Raw genomic sequence first — 21,308 nt, forward strand, 5'->3', positions numbered from 1 at the left:
GACAATTGTCTTTATTTGATTCTTCCCTCAGGTGGTTGAAACAATCAGGTTATTATTTAAAGCCAAAGTTTATTAGTACTAGACAGAACTAATTCAACTAGAGTATCTAAATTCTACAATATCAAAAACAAATTAATAAACATCAAACCACAACAAAACTTTCGCTCTCTACCACGCAATAATCTATAAAAGGAAAACGAATGCATATAAATGGAAATAAGAGATTTACAAGACCCTTCTGTTTAAGCAATGTACAAGGGAAGAGAAAAAAGGGAAATTAAAGCAGCATCATATATGTCTTGTTGGGTTGTCCATGTATCATATTGTTTTATGATATATTTAAAAGAATTTAAAGCAAGGTGGGTTTCCCTCAAGGTAGAGCAAGGAATGGCTTAATGGCACAAAACCAACATGGAAACCCACCAAACTTTTTTTTTCCTCTCTTTTTCATTAGGATCAGAAAATCTTACACAACACAAACCGAGTTATAAGTTTCTAAAGATTCTCCGCAGCTTATACTACACTAAAAGCTAAAACCGCATCCTTATTCCTAAATGCACTGTTTTTGTCAGATCATACGCTGTTTCCCTCATCTTTTGAGGTTTTGGTCTAACAAATCTAACCAAAAATTAAGGCAGATGCTTTTCGAATCAATCAAATAGTAATTTACTACTTTCTTTCATCATCATAATCATAATGATTTGTTCTCTACCAGGAATCTAGTTCCTCACTCTCTAGCTGGCTGCAGAAAGGTTACAAGACGCACTGAACTGTTGATAGCAACTTGATGATCGTTTTAAAAAAACAATTAAATTAGAATTATGTCCATTCAGCTTATTGCTAATTGAGTTTCGTTATCAATTCAAATGATGAAAAAAACCAAGGAAGTGGATTCAATTTCAGCCCCATCGTTGCAAGCAAGAGAAGCTACTAGGGATCAAAATTGTGGGAAAATTGTGGAGCCACAAGACAGACGTATCTGCAAATACTTGCCTCCATAATTAGCGGGAACGCAGGACATTGCAGCAATGGCTACGTGACACGTCGTTTTAAAATATATAACATGATGCCAAGAATGAATTTTTCAAATGGACAAAATTAGGGATAGTTTTTCATTATTAATAATTTTAAATTAAAATTAGAATTTTATTTAATTAATCAATACTGATCACAAGTATCGACTTTTATTACATAATTATTAAAGTAAAATTTTAATTATTCCAAAAATAACATTAAAAATATCCATAAAATTAATCTTAAATTTTGTCCTATATTAAATACTGTTGCTTAAAAATGACTTTTATATTAATATATATATATATATATCCTTTAATTTTCAAAAAACACTTTTTCAAAAAAATAAAAATCACAAAATAATATTAAAATAAGTTGAAATTCCACTTTTTTTATTTACAAAATTCTACTTTAAAATATAGTCAGAACTAAATAAATAATGAAGTTCAACCCACCTTTAAAGAAGAGAATCTTTTTTAATTTTTCTTTTCCTGGAAACTTAAATGATGCTCATCTCATTCTGTAACCCAACGCTTCCTCTTTCCTTCACCCATGTCAACTGCTAATGGCAACGACATTCTCTGTCTTCCATCGTATTTGCTTTCTTCATCTGACTCAGTTCGTAGGGATAATGAGGGAATTTGATAATTATGGGAATGGTCCAACCGTTGGATGTTGATAATGTTCTTCAGATAGAGTAATTCAGACGCGCAGGTCATCTCACATGTACAAGATTCCTACCATGTGATTAGAGATTATAGTTGGGCATGCTAGAATTTCTAGACACCACTCTGACTCTGCGATCTCATCATACTCGTTACGCAATGGTAGAGATGCATGATATGCAACAAACATTTTCCTTTCCAGTAAAAGAAAGTTCTCGGGAAGAACAAGGGACAGACGAGAAAATATAATTGGTGCGAGACTATTAACCAGCTATTGGACTTTATCGGTGTGGTTATTCTACTAAACTATATTAAGCCAAGAGAGAATTAACTTCTTCAATTAAGGGGGAAAATTATAAATTGAGTTTGAGAGAAATAAACCGAGGTTCTTGTGAACATTAACGAAACTTGGGTTTACAGAAAAAAGGGAACCTTTCTACCTCCCTTTCACTGGAATGACATCTCTTCCCATCCTACTGAAGCACTCCATTCATCCGTTGCACACCTCCCAAATAAACACTGAAACAAAAATACAATTTATGGAAGAGATACATAATATCCCTCAGCAGTGTAACTTAATGCCCAACAGGTCCCCAATGAACACTTCTGAGTTCTGTCCACCAACATTAGTGCCTTGTGTCAGAGCCAGCTGCTCATGATATACAAAGCTAGATAGAAACTGATTACAGGATGCTGCTCTCCCTGAATAGCAATTTGCAAAGTAGCACGCTTGCTCAGTTTACTAAATTTGGGGGCTATGTAGCAAAAATAAGGTATTACACGACAAGGGGAGGAGAGGCTACAGGTGGAGCAAACTGTAACTGAGAAACAGCAAATGCCCTAAGAATATTAACATGATCATTAGCATAGCTATATTATTTATCAATTCTTAGATTGTTACATAGATGATCCAGCTCTGGTCTTGCATCCATCCACGCAGCAAATTCCATATTGGCTGGAGAGGTGCAATAGAGATAAGATCTGAATGTGATAAGGAAAAAATATCGCCTGCAGATGGAGGGGGGAAACAGAATGGTTACACAGGAAAATAGTACATGCCTACGTGTAAACAGTATAATCACCAACTGTTACTGGGGAAGTAAATCAGAAGCAATTGTTTACTGTGAATATTTTTTTTGTGCGATGACAAACAATTAAATGATTGTGTACTTTTCTTTCTACTTTTTCCCTACAAAATTTGACATGCGAGAACAAGATCAACATGATAGATATTTATGATAGGCGGTTAAATTGGCAATCTAAGTGTTAAAGAGATGCAAGTCAAGATCAATTTTACCCAAATAAGTTGATGTATAAATTACTTTGGAAAGTTCGTATGACGTAACGTTGTCTCATACTCTATCCAATGTCCTTTACTAAATTAAGTTAATGTATAAATTACTTTGAAAAGAAATTAAATTATCGTTTGATTGCATAGTATTCTTAAAATTCGAAAATTTATCATGCCTGATCTACATAATAATTGGCTATAATTCTAGAATTGGAAAGATCGATTCATTTTTTATAAATTAATTAGCGGTGTAATGATTAATTGTATCAATTCTTGAGGGTATAATCCATTCTCCACATAATTTTTAGAGAAAATATATTTATACCCTTTCGCAAGCACCAAGTAAACATTTATATTGGTGAGAAAGTAAATTTACCTCAAAGCCTTTATGCCCATGTCCGTAAGGTATGCACGTTCTTCATCACCATCATTGGTATTTTTCTCGAGTTCTCTATTGTAATAAAGAATATCATCTTGAATATGCCCCGCTCCACCACATCTATTTGAAAAATAGAAAACTTCAGTACAATAAAAATCCAATAACTAAAGCTTAGTTGTCAGATCAAATTTTCCCGAGGGTTAAATGATGGAAAAGATATTTCAGAACTATAAAAGTGAAAAAATAATATTTTGCAAAGGTAAATTTGAACTAATGAAAGCCTCCCCCCTCCCCGCAATCACCCAAGAAAGGAGAAAGAACATGGAGAACCCCATAATTCCATCAATATAGATTTTTACATCATAGAGAACACAATTAATTTATCCATTTTGAAGTTGAATAAATTAACATTGGTTAGTAAAGCTTCTAATCAAACTTCTTCCTAATAACCTTTCAATGACAATGTCAACATCTGCTTTGCTTTGCGGACCGTGTATGAGGACTCTTGTGAGGTTCAAAATGTCACGGTAGTCACCCATCCTAAGTGCTGTTTCATTAGAAGCATGAGAGGGCACGTTCTCTTCAGTCACAGCATGTATATGAGGATCATATGATGGCTGTTGGACTTTGGATCCTGCACTGAGTCTGATGCAGATGATGGCCATTGCATATGCAACTCCACCAAAACCTGTGTGTGACACAAAAAGGTAACTCCCTGCAGAACTACAATACAGCAAGAGTTTAGAACCAGAGGGAACATATAAAAAACAATGGTACTATTTGATGCAGCACAATCAACACTTCGGATAGAACCATTGCTATAGGCGAAACTGTTACAAGAATCCCTGACTGCTTTTTGGAGACAAAGCAAAGCCCCCAAATTATTAAAAACCACAGGTTCTTTATGATTTTAAGTACATATATTATAACTGATTCAACCAACCAGCGCAAGAACAAAAATGCCAGCAAACTAAGGACACTTACTTGTCTTGACATCGCTGTATTGCATCAACATCAGAAGCCAAAGCATTTCTTTCTCTTGTTAAAGGAATCCTCCGATAGACAATATCATATCCATCATCTTTCAGGGAAGAATAAACTTCTGCTGGTGTCTTCACATCATCTGCCCGAATGTTTTCCCAGTATCCAACCACATCAGACTGATTTGTTGAAGGGTTATATTCTTCACGGTGTAATAGCATTCGCCCCCCAGAATGTCTAATCTCAGATAATATATCTTCTTTCAGCCGAGCTTCCATGTGTTCCACCTGCATTGTGGTCACCATCAGTTGTGCAACACAATGAATTTTGTGATATGATCCAACAGACGAACTTTAGTACTAGAAGACTCACCACAGGTCCAGTGATTCCCACGTATTTGAGTGTATTAACTGGTTTGTTTAATTCCCTGAGGACAAAGGGAGTATTATTTATATAAACAACTGCTTCTTCTCTCAAATCAGTCAATATTACTTTTTGAGTAGTGAAAGCAGGTTTAGGCTGAGCGTCCAAATAATCTAGCATCTCCTTGGCACCAGAAATGGTTGGAGTTGCCATGCAATACACCGGGTATTCATCAACCTGAAAAAATGAAGTATTAGGTACTGACGATCTCACAATCACAATATCACATAATATATACATTGATAATAACAAAAAAATAATAAAATCTTTCACTTATTACATAGAAGAAAAATAAGAATTGGAATATAATAAAAAGAAAGATATGAAAGCGCTTAAACACCAAAATAATAAGACAAGCTACTTTAAGCAAAGCATGATAATGTTTTATCATTTGGATTCTTTGATGGTTCTCACATCCACAGGTCATTGATAATTCGTATATATTGTTAGCAGTCCCAATTATCAAACCAAGATGTCATAATTGCATGCAAAAACAATTTTTAAATTAAAAAAACTAATATAAATCACAATACAGTACTATTTTTAAAATTATAAATAACACTAAAACTAGTGACGCAAAGATTGTATTGTGTGAGTGGGACAAGTGTAAAATAAAAAAGCTAAATATAAAATGAGTGGAAGCAAAACAGACTAAATAGTAAAGTAAATTATCAACTAATGGTAAAACAAGTCTTTTTGTGCAAATACAAGATAAAAAATTAATCATATGTGCAATCTAGTTTCACAGTACAACAGTTTTCTCCAAATAAACTTACACCAAAAAAAATGTTATAGATGCTAATTCTACCTCCTGTAAATTTGATGAGTTAGTTTCTTTAGCAGTACTTACTTAAGTAAACATACCTTGTAAACATGAGGTGCACCATGAATTTGTATGTGACTGGAAGTTCTCTGACCAGGAAAGAAATACATTTTCAGTATGGAGCCTTTCCCCAAAACAGAACCGTTCCGGGCCTTGACAATGGCCTCCATCACTGCATCTCCATGCTGAGACTCTTGTGGTTCTCGCAACTTTTCCTAAAATTTAAATAGACATTATTGAACCAATCTTACTTCAAATTGGGAGAAAATAATACTGGAGGTAGAAAAATATTTACAGGGACAGTGAAAAATCGCCCTGGTCTTAATCTGATGCTCCATTTCATAGCCTGCACCTCTGACCTCTGATGCAACCAAACCTTGAATGTCATTTTAGATTCTCCTTGTCCACAAAACCCATCAAATGCTTCACTTCCAAGATACGCTGCAAAAGCAATTAGACGAAAGTACCGCTCCAAGTACTCAGCACCACGATTTAATGCCACCCTCCTTACCCTAGGCTCAACATGTTGCTGATTGAATACTTTTCTATATTTTAAGACAGCTTGACGAATGTTTTGAAGTGCTGAACATCTATTAATAATATCATCTAAGACCTCTCGGCATTCAACACCATTATCAAATAATGTTGTTATCTTCCATAACAAGAGGATGTCGTTTATACGAAAAACATGATTTTGTTTCTCATCTGCCTCTACTTGAGAAGTATTGGAGGTTAATGCTGTGACATCACCCCCTGCTTCGTCTCCACTTGAAGAACCACAATCTGATTCCTCATGGGTCACAACATCATTCAGTGTCTTAATGGGCCTACCATAATCAATTCGAAGTTTCACAAGGCAAGCTATGACAGTACCAGTGCTTGTCCTGCCCCTACCCATCTGTAATATCATAACAACAGTAAGATGCACTGGGGAAAAAAAAAAGACCATAAGAATCAATAGACAATCAGAAAATGAACATGGACATAACTCAAAGCAAACACCATAAGATATAAAAGATCAAGAAATTACCTGACAATTGAAAACAAATGCAGCGTCCTTTGCTGCAGAAGCAATATTAGTTGCCAAAGTGTCGAAGTCAGAACTTTTAGGAGCTTTTCCATCAGTGATGGGCACACGCGCATACTTAATGGGGAAACCCTCAGCTTCCAAGCTTCTGAAAACTTCAAGTGGGGTTTGAATCACATCAGATGTAACATGCTCCCAAGCATCAAATATCTGCTTATCATCTGTTTCATGAATTACCATTATGGCACTGCCGTAGTGTTTAGCTTCACGTAGGATATCTTCTTTTAATCGAGCTTCCATTTTCTCCACTCGTTCACGGTCAATACCCTGAAATAACAAATTTAAATTTCCAATTTACCAACAGCTGGAGACAAATTTCCACTTTACCACGAAATTCAAAGGGGCATCTAATGGTATTATAATTTCAATGTATTAGATAAGCTTTATTCAATAAATCCTCCACTATTTGTTGATCATGTATATATTAATGCATCCCCAACCTGCACCAAACAAAGTATAGGAGTTTGGAACAGCTAATCTGCTCTGAGACATAAAACTATTCCTAGGTTTTCACTTAACAGCTTAAGGTTTTAGAAGAGTTAATCCTCAACAATTCATCCAATAGATTATGAATTTTGTGGCTTTATTTATTTGTCTCAAGCAATAATTATACCACAGTGAAACAGATATCCCTCTGCTACCTCCGAAGACACTACTACAGTCACATTTTTTGTGAAGAAAAAAAAAGAACATTGTATACACAGATCCCATTTCCTGTCTCACACTGCTCACTATATACACTTCTTCCCAATTAGACAACTACATTCTTTTAGGCATATTATTTTTACTACCAACTACAACTAAATTGTTCTATTGACTGATTACAGGAAAATTTGGATATGCCAATCAATGATCTAGTTGATTATGAACCAAATGACAATAATTCTATCATTTCTATGATCTAGTTGATTATGAACCAAAAGATAATAATTCTAAGTTCTAAGTACATCTAGTGTTCACTCCCCCTCCCTTGACTCAAAATTGATTGAAAAATAAGTTCAAAGCCATGTTTACCGTGTACTCCAACATGTTTTTGTATGGTCTTTCAACTTCACGAAGAACAAATGGCTTCCCATTGATGTAAATAACAGGCTCTTCTCTCATATTATGCCAAAGTATAGGGCGCCCACCGTTAGAGCTACCAATCCTACGAATGACAGATCGGATACCATCAATGGTTGGATTTGCTACCCCATAAACTGGAAATCCAGGAACTTCTCGAAAATTAGGAGCACCATCTACTCTCTCGGGTAAAGTTGGATTTTGACATCCAGGACAGTGATCACTTTTTAGAACAGTTTGACTACCAAGAACCTCGCCATTTCTCATGGCAGCAACCACACCCATATCAAAAGGGCGACCATCAGTAGATTCAGCTATCTTCTTTAGAGATGGTTTCAGACTTGAATATCCAAGTGCACCCATTGGATCTCTCCTGAGTAACCTACAATGCCAATGGTGACATAAGATCAAGCAAGTTAACAAATAAGATTACATCAGAAGCTAAATAAATTGTAAGCATGACAGATATTTCAAATGGAGTCATGTCCTTGGTGCTTCTTTTCAGATTACTGATATAAAGACAAAATAGGGACAAGACAAGAGACATGTTTTTCAAGGTAAAAAGGTAGAATGGAATCACAGCATAACGTTCAAATTAATAATAAAATTAGCTGTGTGCTATTTTATTCAGAGAATTAGAGCCAAGTTAAAATTGGATGCCTTGAAGAATCTCTATTGGATCAACATAAGAAGCTTTTCTACTTACCTAAGCATCATCATTGTTCAAAACAGAGATAACTAAAATCTTATGTCCCAACTAAGCACATAAATAAGCCTAATTGTAAACTATAGATCTAAGTGATTAATTAATTTTGAACCTAAAAGCAATAAACCCAAGGATTTCTTTAATACCAGAACCAAGATACAAGAGCAATTAAAACATCAGACCATACTTGAAGTTGAAAGTAGAAGCAAGCTCAGTTCAGTAACTTTTATGAATATAAAGTGTCCATTACTAGACATATTAGGTCCATAACAACTCATTAGTCAAAATCACTTTGACTCAAGACTCCATAGACCAAATAAAGAGAAATTAATAAAAATTTTAAAAATGGACTTTGCATATTTATTAAAATATTAACCTGCGAATAATACTGTAGAGTTCAGGCCTTGCTCTCATCCATTCAGCAAAGCTACAGTCACCAGCTGTATTAGAATGAAGTGCAGCCCTTTCTGAATGAATGTACACAGCAAAACATATTAAAAAGTAGTATCTTTCCAGGTACTCCACAAAAAAGGATAGTGATGCCTCCCTTTTCATCTCATCTGGTTGTCGCAGAATGCTATTGCGATATGTAGCGATTGCTTCACGTAGATTCTAAAATTCAAGCAAGACAAGGATTGAATGAGGCATTTTCAGATGAAATGTGAAAATTCTATCCTCAAGATACAAGAATTCAGAACATCAAAGAAGCAGTGCAAAGAACCAAAAATTTATTTCCAAATAACAGCAGATTAGAATCATTAGAAACAGATACCTGCATTGAAGCACACTTGTCAATGACTTTGTCCACTTGTCTTTTCCCCTCAACACCACCCTGAAGCATATCATACAATTAGGACAAGAACATATTTTCAGTATTAAAAAGAAACATTAAACTTAATGTCTATACCTCTAACACTCGAATCAAGCTTCTTATGACTGCATATTCTCCCCTGCGAATTGACTCTTCTGAGTTAGGCAAATGCTCAGCAACATTTGTCGCACATTGAGAAATTCTACCAATTGAATTGCTCCTTGGAAACCCTATCATGTAATAATATAAATTCAATACTTTTTTGGTGGCAATTTCGCTGGTATACCATAGGATTTGAACTTGATGACAAAAGAGTAAGAATAAATTTTAAAAAATTATTATTCAAAAATGCTACGGATCAGTTCAATTTTTTTCCAAGTAATGGCCCTCAATAATTTTAAGACCCATTATGAAGATTGAAGAGCTTTTAGACAACTTATGAGAATAACTTTTGACTCAAGCTCTTTTTAATTCATTTCAATAAGTTTCTTGATATAACTTTTCAAAATAAGCTCAGCAATAATTTTTAAGTTAGCAACAATGTGAACAAAAGTAATGCACCAATTGGAGGTGACTAAAGAGCAACATTTCCATAACTATATATTTTCTTTTCAAGAAACTAATAAAATAACCAGCTCATTTTCCATTAAACTTGCAACTTTCATCATAATCAAGGTGGATGCTAACAAGTACAGCAAGGATGTAGCCATCTGCCTCATGTTACCTTGGAAATAAAAAAAATGCCACATTTTTTAAAAATCTATAGATTATGCTAAAAAAAATTCATATTCTCCAGTATTGGTGTAACAAAGAAGAGCATTTTAGTGAATAAAACAATTCCTTTCTTTTTTCCAATAAACAGCAAAATATATAGCTTTAAAACAGAGGCTGAATATGAAATAGATCACAATCTTATGTTAAAATATCTTATACGAACAATGAAATAAATGAAAGAAAATAAATGAAAACTGAAAAGTTGAATAAATAAATAAAAAAACTACCAGAGGCTCCTATTCGATTGAGGTAAAACAAAGTTGCAATGACCATTCCAGTTGTAGTTCGTCCACGCCCCATTTGACAATTAAAAATTATCTCTGTATTTACATTAGCTTGAGAAATTTTATGAACCTGAAATCAAAGAGGAAAAGTAGCTAAGATACATGAAATCATTGGTTTCTGGAAACAGAACAAGTGAGTATGAGTTTTCTACAATAATAACTATTGTGTTTGTACCAAATAAAAGACCCTAGAAAATTAAGCATTGTTCATCAGCAGCTTAATGGCAAGGCAATAGAGAGGGAAGCTACATTACCCAACCCCTTGATTGTACCAAAAGAAAATACATCCAGAAAGTGATATCAACAGTGATAGAATATAACTAATACAGGGAAAGCAAGCAGGATCATTCATAATTTCTTCCTACCAAATTTGTTCAGAAGCATTTATTCCAAAAAAATAAAATAATATAAACAACTTAGAACTTACCAAAATATCAAAATCCAATTCCTTCGGTGATTTTTCATCAGTTATAGGAACACGTTCATAATCAACAAGATATCCCTCCACCTGCAATTCTTCGTACACCTACAGCAAAGAAAACATCTTCGATGCATTTTTATCAGAAACTGATTGAGCAGTCTCACACTCCCATTGTAGACAAGTTCCACCCATACCTCTAGAGGCGTCTTCACAGAATTACACGACACCGGTTCCCATTGGTCCACCATTTGACCATCTGGCAGTTCATCAGTCACAAGGATCTTGTTTCCATATCTGTTATGTCAATGTACAAATAAGAATAAATGCTTAATAGTAAAGAGCAAAGACAACCACAAATTCCGCAGCACAAAATTAGCCACAGAAATACCTTGCAGCTTCCATCATAATGTCTTCTTTCAAACGAGCTTCCATTTGTTCAACCCGTTCCCTATTAATCCCCTAATTATGTACAGAAAACCACAGAAGTTAGAAAACAAAATAACCAACTGAAACACTAGCACTCAATTCAACTCAAAACAAGTTAATCCCCAAGCCAGCACAGAACCTAAATACCGCATTGACATAAAAGAATTTGAAAAACGAGCGAACAACAACATACCGTATACTCAAGGTTGGAGAAGGGTCTCTCCACATCACGCAAAACAAAGGGGCGACCATTAATGTAAGCAAGCTAATTCCAACAAATGAAGAGAAAGAACAGTTCAGAGCATCAATCATCAGAAAAAAAAAAAAAAAAGAGTTCGAGTTTAATTAACAATACTTAGCCTCTACTCAACTCAAGTATACACTAACACTATACAACTTACAAATGAAGAACACTTCAACTCCTTCAACCTCAACATAAACATAAAAGGTTTTGACTAAGTAGCAAAGCAACAACATACCGGTTCCTCACGAAGACTAATCCAAAGAACATGAAATTGAGCACCAATGTGGTTGAGAACATTTCGAATTCCATCGATTGTCGGAATGGCAACACCGTGAACATGTAACGAATCGGAAGCCTAACAACAAGAAGAGTAAGCACAAGCACGAAGCAGAAAAGAAAGACAGAGAAGTGGAAAACGCGAAAACCTGTCGATAATTGGGAGCGCCTTCGATCTGAGGAGACAAACGCTTGTTCTGGCAACCAGGAAAATGGTCGCTCTTAAGAATGGTTTTCTTCCCTAACACACTTCCTCCTCTCATCTTCATCACCTGCTCTGGTTCCTTCGGTATTATCGACATCTCACTCACTCACTTCTCTTCACACTTTTGCAATGTGGATTCCGCAATGCTGCTTCTTACTTGAATTCAAACAAACAATGACGACAAACTCACTATACTATGTGCTATCTATGTTATAGTTACAGGTGAATTTATCTGTGTGTCCTCCCACAGATTTCGAATTTGATGCCGTCAATTATTCTCTCTCTTTTTACTTTGCAGTGAATTTTCTGGGAAAATTCTGACGTTTTCTGAAAGTAGTCCCAACAACCCAAATCCTTCTTTCTCACAACGTGAAAGACGTGAGTGATCGAGTAAAGCCGCGTGAGGGAGTGTGATTTAACCTTAAATAAAATGAAGAATCTTTTTTTTTAATTATTTTTTTCAAAAACCTGATTAACGTGCATACTTAATTTTCTAAAACATTCTTACTTTTAATTTTAAAATAAATAAATAACCACGAAAACAATGAAACAATTTGAAAGTTCTTAAGTAATGGCTTATGCTGTGAATATTCTTTGTCTTTGCTCCGGTGGCCCTGGGGTGCAATATGCACTTTGCCCATCGACCAAACCAGCTTTTCCTTCCAAACGGGAATTATAATATTTGCCACATGAAAATGTGACACAGATAAATAAATTCAGGAAAAGGAATAAAAGATACTGTCATATCTTATATGGATAAAGAATACAAAAAACAAAAAAAGTAATGCAATTTAACACATAATCATGCATATAATGTGAGCTATTATTAGAAACAAAAAAATGAAATAATTAATGTCGGTAACTTTTATGCTGAGCTATTAGACTGCGTGGTTCATTGATGAATTATCATTAAATACTATTAGATTCAGTTTAATATTAATAACTTATTAAAATATTTAAGTACAGAATAATAATTACTTATTATATTAAATTGACAGACAGTAAAATGAAATATTTAGGTATTATTATTATCTTTGACTCTGATAATATGGGTTTACAATTATTTTGATTTTTATTATCTTGTTCTTTCCTTTTTTTTACAAAGTATTCATTAATTATTATATTATTTTCTTATCTATTATATTTCTTTTTTATTTATTTTTATGTTATATTGTTTTAATATTATTTTACTAAAATATCTAGAGTGTTTGTTTTCATTTTTAAAAACAGTTTTCTGTTTTTAAAATAGTAATCAAACATTCTCTTATTTTTCTGCATTATCATTTATTATAGACATGGGGTTTTTATTATTTAATTAGTTGTCAGTAAATTATCCTTTAGCTGTTGATAGTTTGACTTATTTTATTACTGAGGACTATTGTTAGTGATTATTCTATATTTAAACATCACGATTGTTTATTAATCTTAAATTTAATCTAACTAGGTTTAGTTAAGATCCACACATAAATCACATAATTTAATAATTCATAAATTAGATTTGCTATAATTTATATTGTAGATTCATACGAGGAAAACGTTGGTGTTTTTGTTACAAAATTTAAAGTAAATTTAACATTACTAAAATTATATTTATGCAATAAGATTTTGTACAAATGATATGATATTGACGTTGTTGTATTACCTTTTTTTTTCATCAATACTTCCTTACATCAATAATTGCGTGTAATAGAAAAATAAACGGTAAATATAGTTCCTATTCTTCTTCTTCTTTTTCAGAAAAATATAGTTTCTGTTAAAATCGGTGCTTAAAATCAAAGGAGAAAACAAAACGGGGAAGAAATGACAATTGGTGAGTCTCCGGGTCACGCTCAGGGCCCAACCAACAAAGTTGATTAGTTTATCACAGACTCAAAGTAACAGTCTAACAGTCCATAATAATAATAATAATAATAATTTGTTAGTGACTATTTTTATTGGCTTAAGACTAAAAGTAAAAATCAATTTCCACGCTTTATGAGAAAAAAGAGAGGATATTTTGCTTCCACTAGTGCAATTTTTTTCCTACTTAATTTAGATAACGTCAATCAACACTATTTTTTTCTTCTTCAAAATAAATTAATTACTTCTCTTTATATATGTTACGTAAGTTGCACATTATCACTAACTGACATAACGCAATTAAATAATGCGCGCATGTGAGGGGCCAATGGAAGTAACTTCAAATAATGCTATATTTTAAAAAGAACGTGAACGACATGGTGAGCGAATTACTTTGTAATATTTTTCCTGTAAGGAATTTTGTATATATATATATACATATATGTATATATATATATGCTTTCATTGTATATACTAAAGAACAGATGTTTTTTATTAATGAATTCTTACACAGAAATGACCCCTTTTTTCAGCTGTAGTTTAGTTTATTTGCAATTAATTAATGTCATGACAACCAATTTGTGTTCTTTTGAGAACCCAACTTGATATTGATGCAGCACATAGATGCTTTCACTCCCTTTACGTCTCCTTTTAGGAGCATTGTTCCATCATTTTCATTCTTTACCAAAGAAAGCAACATTTTTCAAAAAGGTTAAAAAATGAAAACCACAGACTAAACTTGGTGTCACGTCACTCTCATTCTTTCAAAGGTTGTGATACTATCCCGATTCGCGACAATTACCAAAATAGCTTATACTACTTTTTCAAGTGTGTAGTGTGAGGAAATGTCTTTCCCAGTTGAAATGGCAAAAGGTTGCGGAACTGAGAAGCTAGTCAACTCCAAAAGGATGGTGCCCATGGTTGGTAATCTCCATTTATGGCACGTTGACGTTGTGGACACAACTGCAATTTATATTAATTTATTGACTGCGTATAGCCTTACACCCAGCAATCATTTAAGAACTCACCTTCACGATGTGTTGTATCCACACATCATAAGATATTTTGAACAATAAATGTTTTTTTCCCCCGCAAGAAACACTTGTGGTTCAAATTCAGGAATTTGAAAATCAATTCAATCACACACAAAATAGGGGGACTGATTTGTAGATCATGGCTCGCCACCAATTAAGCATCATCGACAGCAAAATTAACTAGAGAACATAACTTACTCCAAGTGCTAATTAGTAATCCAAGTCTAATAGGTAACTACTGAAGTCATTCTCTTATTTCATGTGACAGCCCATAAAAAACATAAGTTTACCGACCTTGAAGCACATCCTAATCATAATTTAGATTGTTCCCCTTAAAACAGAGGTCCAGACCACGGACAACATTTAATGATTTTCAATATCCATACAGAATTTAATGTGAAAAGTAATATATTTACATTCAGAATGAAGCATCAGCATCAACATCCATATCAGTCACTTCTCTTACGATATTTTTGGGGGAAGGCAAACCAGCAGTCACATCTTCTTCAATCCCACATTCGTTTGTCCCTCTTCTGATCTTGAAGTAACCATCCTGCCACACAGATTAAAATATTACATTAGCTATAATGCATATCTTTAGCAACTGACATTCAAATTGAAGAACAAATTAAGAAACATACATCTCCCCAATCTCTGTTCCACTGATTTGCCAGAAGCTGAAACAATAGAAATATCAGTCAGTCTAAAATTCTGAATTTCAGCTAGTATGTTAGGAGGGGGGGGCTGAAATGTCACTCAGGAACATGTCAACGTACCCAATAATCCTCTCCATCATCAGTTGTTCCCCACCCAATTAGCTTTACAGCATGACCGCCTAGTTCAAAACCTGTGACGTGTTTGTAAACTCCTGATTTGTAGTGCGCAAAATCCTGTTAAGAGTTCAAATTAGTAAAAGCAAATTGTGTCCTAAAACAACCAAACCAGACACACAATATGCCTACGACTCTGCGACTATTCTACACACAAGAAAAGCAAAGGTTCTGTAAAAATGTAATCATTATGTTTGAGGTCTATATATTAGATGCAAAAAAGACACAGGTAACAGTTCGGAAATTTTTGTTAATTAAAAGGTCACTTGCAAAGAGGGGCTCTTCTAAATGCTTAAAGAGGAAGGACGTATATACTAATATATTCATATCCTGCCTGTTTGATGAGTTCATGCAAGTGACATAGGAAGTTACAGTTACACCGTCATTTTTACACCACTTTAGAGACCAAGCAACCAAATTAAACAAATAAATGAATCCAATAACTCAAAAGTCAGCTAGATTAACTTAATAGTTGTATGGTGACTCATGGAACATATAATACGATGTAAGGTCCGTTTTACTTTTGATGTGTTATAATTGTGTCTCCAACGATTAGTAACACTAGTATGTATTTAAAATCCTAGGGTCAATCTATAACCTCAAAGTACAACAGATGACAGTTGCCCCCAATTTTGCTCTGATCCAATGAGGACCCAAACAAAGGGAAAGGATAAAGAAAAATCAAGGAAAAAAAAAGAAACCAAAGCCTCATAAAACTCTTTTTCGACCAAATTTTTGTGAATGCCTAAATGAAAATGTCTTCGCACTTGCCCTGGTTTAGTAGATTGACTGCTAGGAAACAAATCCTAATTCCAAAATCCTTCCACATAACCCTTGCCTTAAATGTCTCTTAATGATCATCACATATATCGTTGAAAAGCCAATCACTACTTTTTTGAATATCTGATGCATATAACTGTATGCATTTTATTGTAGTTTTTCAGACATTTGATATTTTTTTCTTTACTTGTAAACATTAACCTTAAAAATAGCACCTAAGTTATCATACCCCCCATGAAGACGAGTAGCTTCAGACCTGTGTGAGTTAAATCTGGCCCCAAGGAACCATTAAGAAGTGTACATAATGAATCACAGGTGATGAGACCAATCACACCCAAAGGGCTAGCTATTATATACTTCTGCAACAGGATGCTGATGGAAGCAAAGGGGTTCATTCATCAAAAGCAACAAGCTCCATCAGCAGATTCAGCACCAATATTAACTTTACCAAAGAAAACTAAAGGTCATGGTACATACATTTGCAAGTTTAAAGAACAAATTTAAATGACAGGTAAATAAATGAAAAATCTGATAAGACTTGAGAAGCACCATTACAAGAAATGTACCTGGCCTAACTAAAAGGAGAAAAAAAAAAAAAGAACATAACACAAACCAGACGTATGTGAAGGAGATCTATGTCATATGATAAAATGGCATCGAAAGAATAACATTTAGACAATGTGAGATTTGCAGTTAAGTGTCACAGACCCAAGAGCCAAGAGTAAATAGAAGAATTAACAAAGTGGAAACTTGAGCAATTGTTTCTGTCTGAGATTTATCAAAGAAATTACGCAAGATGGCAGAACAAATACATGCATTACTTAATACCAACTCTTACTCACAGTATGTCCTTTCCTGATTATTCACAGCTTTCTAGCCTAAGAGTATGGACTGAGTCTAGGTTTCTCTTTGAATGGAGTTTCAAATTTCTTTTAGATTACTTTACAGTAGCTTAGTCAATCAGTGCATCCTAATGCAAGAATAAAATGAAGGAGAATTGTAAATTTTTGGCCAGTCTTGTACAATTCTTAGAGTATCGCTGCCCAAGAAAGGCAAGCAAATATCAGGGAAAAGAAAAGATTCACTGCTCGTGACTTTGGGGGGAAGTTAATTGTATTTGTAATGGATATTGGGCTAGCTAAAAGCAAACATTTATGCCAATATGACAATTAATGGGGAAAACTTAATTAGAAGAGTTGTTAATAAAAATTGAAAACCCCCATGTTGTAAAAGAATTCTTTAAAAAACTAATATAAATTTTCTCAAGCCAACAACTTCATCTCCTACTATCAATCCAGCCCATTTATATCATCCCCATCCCTTCTCCTTCTCCCCTATAATATCTTGCTTAAGGTTTTTACCCTAAAACAATCCTCAATCATACCATATTCAATTTGCATAGTAGTCAGATTTAGATGCCAATACAATAGGGCTAGTAAGGCCAATCAACTATAATTCATTAGTTGGCATATATTAATTAAAAAGTATGTTTGTTAGCATAAATATATCTTAAGATCTGTTTTATTTTGTACAATATTGTTTGAGACTTCAAGCAATATGCTTTGTCATTAACCCAGACTCTATAAAATCTCCCCAGATTAACCACAAAACCTTGAAATCCATAATCTGGTTTAAGATGGAGCCATTTTGAACATCTAGATGTTTGAACAATTTTTTTTTCTTTGTAAGAAAATTTGTAGCTTTAGAATCACCAATATTCTCTTTAACTTCCCCACTAATTCTTCTCCTAAACCATGAAAACCTGGTAGAGATTTCCCATTCCTCTCAACAACCATCCATAAGTTTCTAATTTATAGTATGTTTTGCATGTAAGATCACATGATATACCCAATCTCATTCACTCTCTATATCAATTGTATCTAAATTATTATATAATAATAATATGTTTAAAACAGAATGGTTTTGAGTTTTCAGAAATTTAATTGCAGAAATGTTGGTCAGAGTTTCCATTTACCTCATAAACAGTGAACGCGACTTCAACTGGCCCATTCTTATAAACTTCTGCCATGATATCATAGGGATCAGACTTGACCCTGTATGCATTGACACTGTAGTGCTTTGACTTCTTCCAAAGCTGGTTCCCATCGACACACTTTTTAACACACTTGGGAGTCCGATATGCTGGCTCACAACCAGGATGAGAACAGCCAATTTGATCAAAATATGGGTCACACTGCCACAAAAGAAGAAACAATGCTGAGTGCTGACTGTGACAAAGTGGAGGGAAAACATATAAAGGGATAAATTGTGAAATATCAGTCTTCAGCAGAAAATTAGCATTAATTGGAGGGGGGGATCTAAGAGAAAGAAGCCTAGGGTGTTTGTCTCTAAGCATTAACCATTTTTATTATTACAAAGTGGGAACTACCAAAGCAAAATGGAAATGGTTACCTCTTCAGTGACAACACCATGGTCGACCAAATATCGCCATGCATATAAGGGATATCCCCCGTCGCAGCCAGATCCACACAAAAAGCCACAGCATGCAAGAAGGTCATTAACAGAGAGAGACACATTCTGCAATTAAACGGATAAGATATAAATTCCTCTTTCAAGCAGCCCAAGATGCTCAAGTAGATGGGGGTAAAGAGAGAAAGGGAGAGGAGAAGACTAAAAAATAGCGGAGAATATTCACAATCACGCACACTAAACAAGATGAGGTACGACAATGTTTCAATAAAAAGTTTTACTTACTACATCAAAATGGATGCAAAAGCGATCTGATAATGCTTCAACAGCACCAAATGCCCAACAAGAACCACAGTGACCCTGAATCATAAGCACAAGGATCAGCTAAAAACTCTTTGAACCTTGAACGTATGAAAAGTTGTTACTGTGAGAAAATAAGAGGATTACCTGATCTTTAGTGAGGAAATTGATTCAGTAATCCATGTCATTGTCAAAAATAAAAAGAAGAGTCAGCACCACCTTCGAAATTCACTATTTAATTAAAAAAAGGACAGGCAACGAGTAGGCAACCTAGAATTCTTCCAATAGTGCTACACTGCGACCAAGCTGTCCTTGCATCAAAACTCTTTGGCAATTTCAATGACTTTGGGTGGGTTTTAACTGGCGCACTTCTCAGTTCCTTACCAGGCGTTGGTTTGACTCCAAGAAGGCGCTTAAATTGTTCAACCTGTGCGTCAAAGCATATTGTGTAACTAAACATGTGCAAGTGAAACTGTGAAATCCACTTCAAAGGGTAATAACAATGATAATCATATTAAGGTGTATAGAACAAATTGAAGGGTAACTGTATAATTGGAGAAACGAGGATTTATAGCAGCCTCCCATCCTGCCTCTGGATTGTCGTTAATCTGTTTAGCAATAGAGTCCTGCGTAGTAACAATAAAAAGCTTCATCAATCACATGACTGGATACATCCAAATATATATATAAGCAAAGCCATAGCACAAGAGCAATAGCACTCAAAATCATCTACGGTTTTTTCCCCAAATTTACGTGACAAAACCTAGTTGAAAAAAAACAAGACAAACGAGGAGAGTTAACGTAATCATCACCTGAAGAATACCAGAGTTAAGCTTCAGACTAGAGAGGCGTTCCGCCCCAGCGATCTGTCAAGAACAAAGCGATTTCAGAACTAACACACGTAACAGCCAAAGAATGAACAGTAGCAAAGACATAACGAAGGCAAAGGAGAAACAAAAGGAGAAATGAAACCCTACCTGGAAATATGAAGCAGAAAAGGCTAAGAAGAAAGTAACAAGAGGCAGAAGAGTTGAAGCCATTTGGTAAATGGAGAGCAGAGATGGAAAGTGGGAGAGAACAGATATTTATAATTGAGGTTTTTGTTTTGTTGACAAAGGCAACTGAGTGGGGCAGCCAAGGAGAATTTCTCATTCCTTACTTGCAGCTGCTGAATGAATTGGTTTCATAACATAATAATAGAGTGATGCGTGTGCCATGCGTCATTGGATTTTGTGTCCAACAAGCCTCAGAGTTGGGATTGGTGATTTGAGAGTTTTGACAACTGACAACGTCACCCGGCACACCCTCCAAGTTCCAAGAATATAGATATTTTTCCTTTAAATATCATTATTTGCTCCACTCAATTGTGATTCGGCTTAATAATTAAAATAATATTTTTTTTAAAATTAATTATCAAAAAAAAATTAAAAGTAAAATAATTTTCTTGTCTTGGGCAACATATTGCCACGGTTAGTCTGGATTTCATATTTAACTAAGGTAAAATTAATTTTTTTATTTATTTATTAAATTTGTCTAAAACTAGGACAAAATTATACAAAACTGAATATGTATATTATGGTTTCATATAAGAATGAGACGAAACAGTCAAAAGGTTTGAATTAAATATTCTCATCTCTTGACACTCTTTTTGTTTGATTCAGAGACGAAACATTGTGATTAGGTCACGTGTCAGCCAAGGCAACGATTAATGCATCTTCCTCTTCCTTTCTCTCCTTCTGCTCTTCCGTTGGTGCTTGAGAAAAACATCATTGTTGCATTTCTGAAGCTTCGCCTAGAATTTTTTTTATCGTTTTAGAGTGATTTTTGAGTGAGATTTGTGATCCATTATACAAAAGTGTCCAGATCGAATTGGGTTTGCAGTGAGTTCTGGCATTGTTGGACTGAAACTTTAAGAACTTCGGAGAACTAGTTACCTGCTTAATCATTGCTGAACGGAGAAGAGGAACTGCTCGCTAGAGAGACGCCGCCGTTCGGACTCCTTGTTGCCGTCGTTGAGAATCAATCCTCGTTGGAAAAAGTTTTATAATTAAATTTTAAAAACTTGATTGATTATTTTTTAGTAATAATTAGATTAAAAATTAAATTAAAATAATTTTGGTAAATTTGTAGATATATAAAAATAACCAAAATTTGTATAATTAAAATTTGATAGTAATATTATGATCAAAAATTTGAGTTTGCATTTAGAATTATTATAGTAAT

At 34.3% G+C, this 21,308-nt stretch overlaps 2 protein-coding genes across 4 annotated transcripts; both read right to left on the reverse strand.

The window, feature by feature from the left end:
• Positions 1-1,886: 1,886 nt before the first annotated feature.
• Positions 1,887-12,235, reverse strand: LOC113861330 (paladin-like). Of its 3 annotated transcripts, none has more exons than XM_027494086.1 (19): positions 11,817-12,235; positions 11,627-11,746; positions 11,341-11,412; positions 11,110-11,180; positions 10,916-11,015; positions 10,728-10,826; positions 10,244-10,370; positions 9,339-9,397; positions 9,204-9,263; positions 8,808-9,043; positions 7,678-8,107; positions 6,607-6,930; positions 5,872-6,474; positions 5,618-5,791; positions 4,703-4,930; positions 4,334-4,617; positions 3,800-4,072; positions 3,347-3,469; positions 1,887-2,687 (listed from the first exon to the last, which is right to left on the reverse strand). In XM_027494086.1, exons 1-19 carry the CDS (start codon positions 11,967-11,969, stop codon positions 2,555-2,557), a joined length of 3,669 nt encoding a protein of 1,222 aa, XP_027349887.1. In that variant the 5' UTR covers positions 11,970-12,235; the 3' UTR covers positions 1,887-2,554. The 3 variants fall into 3 exon arrangements, with proteins under 3 accessions (XP_027349887.1, XP_027349886.1, XP_027349885.1); XM_027494085.1 differs by having other exon boundaries at positions 2,555-2,687; positions 7,678-8,098; positions 9,339-9,472; positions 11,817-11,969; XM_027494084.1 differs by having other exon boundaries at positions 2,555-2,687; positions 9,339-9,472; positions 11,817-11,969.
• Positions 12,236-14,958: 2,723 nt separating this feature from the next.
• On the reverse strand, positions 14,959-20,267 carry LOC113861211 (cathepsin B-like protease 2). The gene is made up of 11 exons (XM_027493882.1): positions 20,063-20,267; positions 19,898-19,951; positions 19,631-19,711; positions 19,356-19,512; positions 19,233-19,237; positions 19,071-19,145; positions 18,768-18,893; positions 18,331-18,549; positions 15,522-15,635; positions 15,387-15,422; positions 14,959-15,298 (listed from the first exon to the last, which is right to left on the reverse strand). The coding sequence occupies exons 1-11, from the start codon at positions 20,123-20,125 to the stop codon at positions 15,164-15,166; spliced, it is 1,065 nt and encodes a 354-aa protein (XP_027349683.1). The 5' UTR covers positions 20,126-20,267; the 3' UTR covers positions 14,959-15,163.
• Positions 20,268-21,308: the final 1,041 nt, after the last annotated feature.

Source organism: Abrus precatorius, unplaced genomic scaffold, assembly GCF_003935025.1.
Source record: "Abrus precatorius isolate BTA unplaced genomic scaffold, Abrus_2018 Scaffold3, whole genome shotgun sequence".
NCBI classification, from domain to species: domain Eukaryota; kingdom Viridiplantae; phylum Streptophyta; class Magnoliopsida; order Fabales; family Fabaceae; genus Abrus; species Abrus precatorius.

Excerpts from the sequence above, each read along its gene's own strand:
- LOC113861330 (XM_027494084.1), bottom strand. The coding sequence starts at position 11,969 with ATGTCGATAATACCGAAGGAACCAGAGCAGGTGATGAAGATGAGAGGA. Across the intron at positions 9,044-9,203 it reads ACAAGTGTGCTTCAATGCAG|AATCTACGTGAAGCAATCGC; the intron begins GTATCTGTTTCT and ends CTTGAATTTTAG. Across the intron at positions 5,792-5,871 it reads GGCGATTTTTCACTGTCCCT|GAAAAGTTGCGAGAACCACA; the intron begins GTAAATATTTTT and ends TTTAAATTTTAG.
- LOC113861211 (XM_027493882.1), bottom strand. The coding sequence starts at position 20,125 with ATGGCTTCAACTCTTCTGCCTCTTGTTACTTTCTTCTTAGCCTTTTCT. Across the intron at positions 19,712-19,897 it reads TTAACTCTGGTATTCTTCAG|GACTCTATTGCTAAACAGAT; the intron begins GTGATGATTACG and ends GTTACTACGCAG. Across the intron at positions 18,550-18,767 it reads ATGGTGTTGTCACTGAAGAG|TGTGACCCATATTTTGATCA; the intron begins GTAACCATTTCC and ends CTTTTGTGGCAG.